At 56.3% G+C, this 4,359-nt stretch overlaps 1 protein-coding gene across 1 annotated transcript; it reads right to left on the reverse strand.

The window, feature by feature from the left end:
• Nucleotides 1–1,568: 1,568 nt before the first annotated feature.
• Nucleotides 1,569–3,388, reverse strand: LOC105292039 (metallothionein-1A). Its single transcript, XM_011360130.2, has 3 exons — nt 3,194–3,388; nt 2,556–2,621; nt 1,569–1,806 (listed from the first exon to the last, which is right to left on the reverse strand). The coding sequence occupies exons 1-3, from the start codon at nt 3,384–3,386 to the stop codon at nt 1,715–1,717; spliced, it is 351 nt and encodes a 116-aa protein (XP_011358432.2). The 5' UTR covers nt 3,387–3,388; the 3' UTR covers nt 1,569–1,714.
• Nucleotides 3,389–4,359: the final 971 nt, after the last annotated feature.

The following is a 4,359-nucleotide window of genomic DNA, read 5'->3' on the forward strand; positions in this document are numbered from 1 at the left end:
ACTGATTGCGAGGCACTGTGCCTGGATGGAAGTAGCACTTGCTAAGCACTTATTATGTGTCGGAGACTGTGCTAGACACATTTAACCTACGGGGTAGGCGCTATTATTGTACCCGCTTTCCAGATGAGAAATATCAGGCACAGACAAGCCACACAACTTACTTAAGTGGTTCCAGCCGAGCAGACTGGCTCCAGAGATGATGCGTTTGACTGCTTCCCAATTAAACAAGGTATTAACTTCTGAAATTAAATAAGGCATTCTGATGCAGCCACATCAAATTAGAAAAACACTATTATAAATTAATCTCTCCAACAGACATCATAACGGGCACGCCCCAGCCACCCCTTGGGAAGATGGGGCTCAGGGACAGAACGAGGCTGCCACTTCACACTCGACTTGCAAAATACAAAGCCGCAGTGGGATGACTGTGCTTGCCAGGCACATCGCCAAGTCCCCTTCCCCAGAGAGGTCTGGCAGCTGCAGTTCCCTAAGGGAACCACATTTGTTTGTGAAAGACTCCTTCGTGACCTTGCCACCAGGACTCCCATACCAAACGGGGCAGTGCCACATCGCAGGCCCCACGAGGTCCGTGCCAGGCTCTCTCACCGAGGCTGCTGGGACACCAGCCCACCCACAGTGGGATGGTGTTTTCACGGCGTGAGCCCCCAAGGAGGCTTGGATCGGCCTCTCAACCTGGTTTGTTCTCTGCAAGGCCACTCGCCACATCCCATATGGCAAGGTCTGCCCATTTCTCCCTCCACAGACAGGAAACGGGTCCCTCCAGGTTCCCTGGGCCACCAGAGTGGACAGCCACTTGTTAGGGGTATTGGCTTCAAACACCAGGTGGGGTGGAAATACTTCCCGGCAGAAGCTCATTGCTTTTCACTAAATGATCATGTGTGACAGTGGGTTGCAACCTTGGGTACTTGTTAAAATACAAATCCGCTGGCCCATCTTAGACCTAAGAAATCAAATTGGGGGCCGGGAAGGGAAGTAGGGAGGCGGCTTGGCCCTCTCATCACCTCCAGATGATTCAGCGTGGACGACTCCCCTGACACTAGCCCGGACGTGCTCGCCTTCTATTTCCCGAACACGCTAAGCTCTTTCCCGCCTCGGGGCCTTTACTGTAACTGTCCCCTGACAGGACTGCTGCTCAGGCGTCAGTGCCAAGGTCTCCTCAGTCAGGCTCACTCCAAGAGCATTCTCAGCCACGGCCATTTTGTTTCTTCCATCTGCTAATTATCTGTCTGTGAGCTCCATGCCACCTCACCACTGAGAACCCAGTGTCTGTGTATAGAGTATGTGTGCCACAGTGGCTACCAAATGAATGTACGCAGTGACACGGATATGCAAAAAAGGCAGGGACCAGTTTGCTCTAGGAGGTGGTAGAGGAAATACTCTGCCACAGCTCACCCAGAAGAGCCGAGGCCAAGCCAGATCGCGGGAATCATTTCACCTCGCCCCCACTTCCTGCGCCAACTCCCCCTTCCATTTCCCCAAACACGGGCTCCCCTACGGCCCAACAAGAACCGAGTTCCATATCCCCAAAACACCATGAGGAACGTGGAGCTGGAAGAGTCTAGATGTTTATTGTCATTCAAATATTTCATACAAAAAGGAATACAGAAATCGGTTCAGGGTTTATGAAAAAATTTAAAAATGCAGGTTTGAACACGGTGCTCTATTTACATCTGGGAGCAGGCTCTTCTTGACGTCACGCACAGCAGCTGCACTTGTCCGATGCTCCTTTGCAGACACAGCCCTGGGCGCACCGAGCACAGCCCACGGGGCAGCAGGAGCAGCAGCCTGAGGACAAAGGACAGCAAGAAGTCAGAGCGGACATGACAGGAACTGCCCTTCTCAACAGCAGGCCTGGCAAAAACTGCCCCCCACGCACAACCCCGAACAAGGAAGACTTGAGTTTGGAATGGCACGTGCAGTCCTGAGACAATTATTATAGAACTTTAGAATAGGTCCCACCCACTAGGGAAAGGCCACCCTGCCCTGAGTCCAGACAGGGCAGAAAGCCTGGAGAGGCAGTGACAGGGCCTCCGGGGACAATGGAAGTTACGCCTCCCCCCCTGCCCCCCCCCAACCATGCAATGAAGTGAAGAAAGGCCTCAAGATCAGAGAGGGGCAAACACCTGCCACAGCAGCTCGGGGCGGGGGGTGGGGGGTGGGGGCAGGGAAGCTCTGAGCTGCCTCTATAGGAGAGGGTTTCACCAGCAGGTCAGAGAAACCACACATGGTCACCAAGTTCAGGTGCATGAAGTGCTCAGGACACTAGAGGGTTCAGAAGTCTGCATCAAGAGACAGGTTCTAGTTCTGGCTCCAACCTTGACACTATTTGGTGACCTCTCTGGACCTCAGTGTCCCTGGTTCTGGAATGAGAGATTAGGCTCAACCATCTCCATGGCTCTCTCAACTCTGACTCTGATGCAGGGGAGGAGGGAAAGGTGGTAGGGACACTGGGTCCCTGGCCTCCTTTCTGTGGACCTCTGTCCTCTAACTCAGCCCAGCAGCTCCCAGATTCCCAGGGGAAACCCCACACTCACTCTTCTTGCAGGAGGTGCATCTGCAGTCTTTGCATTTGCAGGAGCCGGCGCAGGTGCAGGAGCCACCTGCAGGGAGAAAGACAGGCAGTGAGATGTGAGTGTGACGCAGGAGAGAATAGTCAAACAACAATCACTCCCTGTACCTCCTGTCAGGACTCGACACTGGGAGCCCTCGACCCACTCAGGGCAGATGAGGACTAGCCCCGCCTTTTCTCTTTCAGTTCCGGAAGGTAGATCCCCTCCTGATTTTACCCTGCAAAGGGGACGGGGGATCCCCAAGCTCCAGACACAACCCAGGCAGACTGGGGCTGCAGCCAGGATCTTATGGCCTGAACCCCACACCGGCAATGTCCCCACCTCCCATCAAGTCCTGGCAGCTCCGAGACCTGGACAGAGTCCAGCAGCCCTCTGACTCACTGAGTGACCTCGAGAAGGGCAGCCTGAAGCCTCAGTATCCTCAGTTCTAAAACAGAGGCAAAGGGAGGCTGGAAATGCTCTCAGGAGCTGGCTAGGAAGAAAGCTCTGGACAGAGGAGTCCGCTTGAGCTCAAGCTCAGAAAGCGTCCTCCTCCATCCCAAGACCACTCTGTCCTGTGCCTGGGAAAGGGGAATTCTGAGGCCCGAGCCGAGGGTCCTTACCAGTGGGGCAGGAGCAGTTGGGGTCCATTTCGAGTAGAGATGAGGCAGGAGGCCTGAAGCCAGAGGCGAAGAGGAACTGGTGCTGGCGAAACGCGTGGTGGCACCTAGGAGCCCGCGTGCCCGCTTTATAGCCGGAGGAGGCGGCCCGGGCGCAGAGGCCCCGCCCCGGCCCTTGCACCCCGCGGGACCGCATCCGTGCCGCTCGCAGCGCCCTTGGCCTGGCTGAGCGCACCTGGTGGGGCCGGGCGCATCATCCCCCTATCAGCGCTGAGCTCCGTGCGCTTGGCGCCGGGCCGCCGCTTTGGCGCCAGAACACGCGGAGAGGGGCTTGTGTGCCGTGCGGCACAGGGTGTCCCAGCCTCCCGGTTGGACCCTTCCCAATTTTCCCAAGGGGCAGCCACCCCTGTTCCCGGTGTTCGGGAGTCCTCGCCGTCTTCCCCCCGCCCCGCTCCACGCACACAAACACACACGTGTCCGGCTTCCCATCCTCACCCCACCCCGCCCTTTCCCGCGTCCTTGTCCTCCGCTTCGCCCTTTCCAGGAGCCCGTGTGCAAGCCCAGCCTTGTGCTCACGTCCCTGGCTTGACTGGTGCCCGGGAGTTGTGTGCGCAGAGCGGAGGTGAATGTGTCCTTTACACCCGGCCGCCGAGCATCGCTGTCCCTCACATTTCTCCAATACGCTGCAAGGGGGAGAGCACGGGCCCCTTCCCCGCTCCGTTCACCAGGGAAGGAATGAGTGGGCACTTGTCCTGGTGCTCCTTTACGTCAACTTTCCAGGGCTTTCCTCAGCCAAACCCGGTGGCCCCACTCCAGGTTGGAGGTTCCCAAAGCACGGGATGTCCCTGAGGGAGGGCGTCATTTTAGGTGTTAAGGCAACCTGGAATAAATAACAAGGAAGAAGGGTTATCTCCCTTTCAGTATTCCTGACAATTACAAAACATTTAGCCTGTGCCAAGCCTTGGCTAATGACTTTCACTTTTGAAGCCCGAACAACAACTCTGAAGGGAAATACTAGAAGTACGCACACAAGGAGTTTATGTAACTAACCCATGGCCATGGTCCCCGTGCTGGGAAGAGGTGCCCTGGATCTGATTCCGGTCACCTCCCAGAGGAAGGAGAACGTCAGTGATGACCCTTCCTTTTGGCCCAGAGGTATGTCTTCACCA

Source organism: Pteropus vampyrus, unplaced genomic scaffold (genome assembly GCF_000151845.1).
Source record: "Pteropus vampyrus isolate Shadow unplaced genomic scaffold, Pvam_2.0 Scaffold51, whole genome shotgun sequence".
In the NCBI taxonomy this organism is placed as follows: Eukaryota; Metazoa; Chordata; class Mammalia; order Chiroptera; family Pteropodidae; genus Pteropus; species Pteropus vampyrus.

Coding starts and splice junctions, on each gene's coding strand:
- LOC105292039 (XM_011360130.2), bottom strand. CDS start 3,386: ATGCGGTCCCGCGGGGTGCAAGGGCCGGGGCGGGGCCTCTGCGCCCGG. Junction 2,622..3,193: donor CAACTGCTCCTGCCCCACTG/GTAAGGACCCTC, acceptor TTCTCCCTGCAG/GTGGCTCCTGCACCTGCGCC. Junction 1,807..2,555: donor ATGCACCTCCTGCAAGAAGA/GTGAGTGTGGGG, acceptor CTTTGTCCTCAG/GCTGCTGCTCCTGCTGCCCC.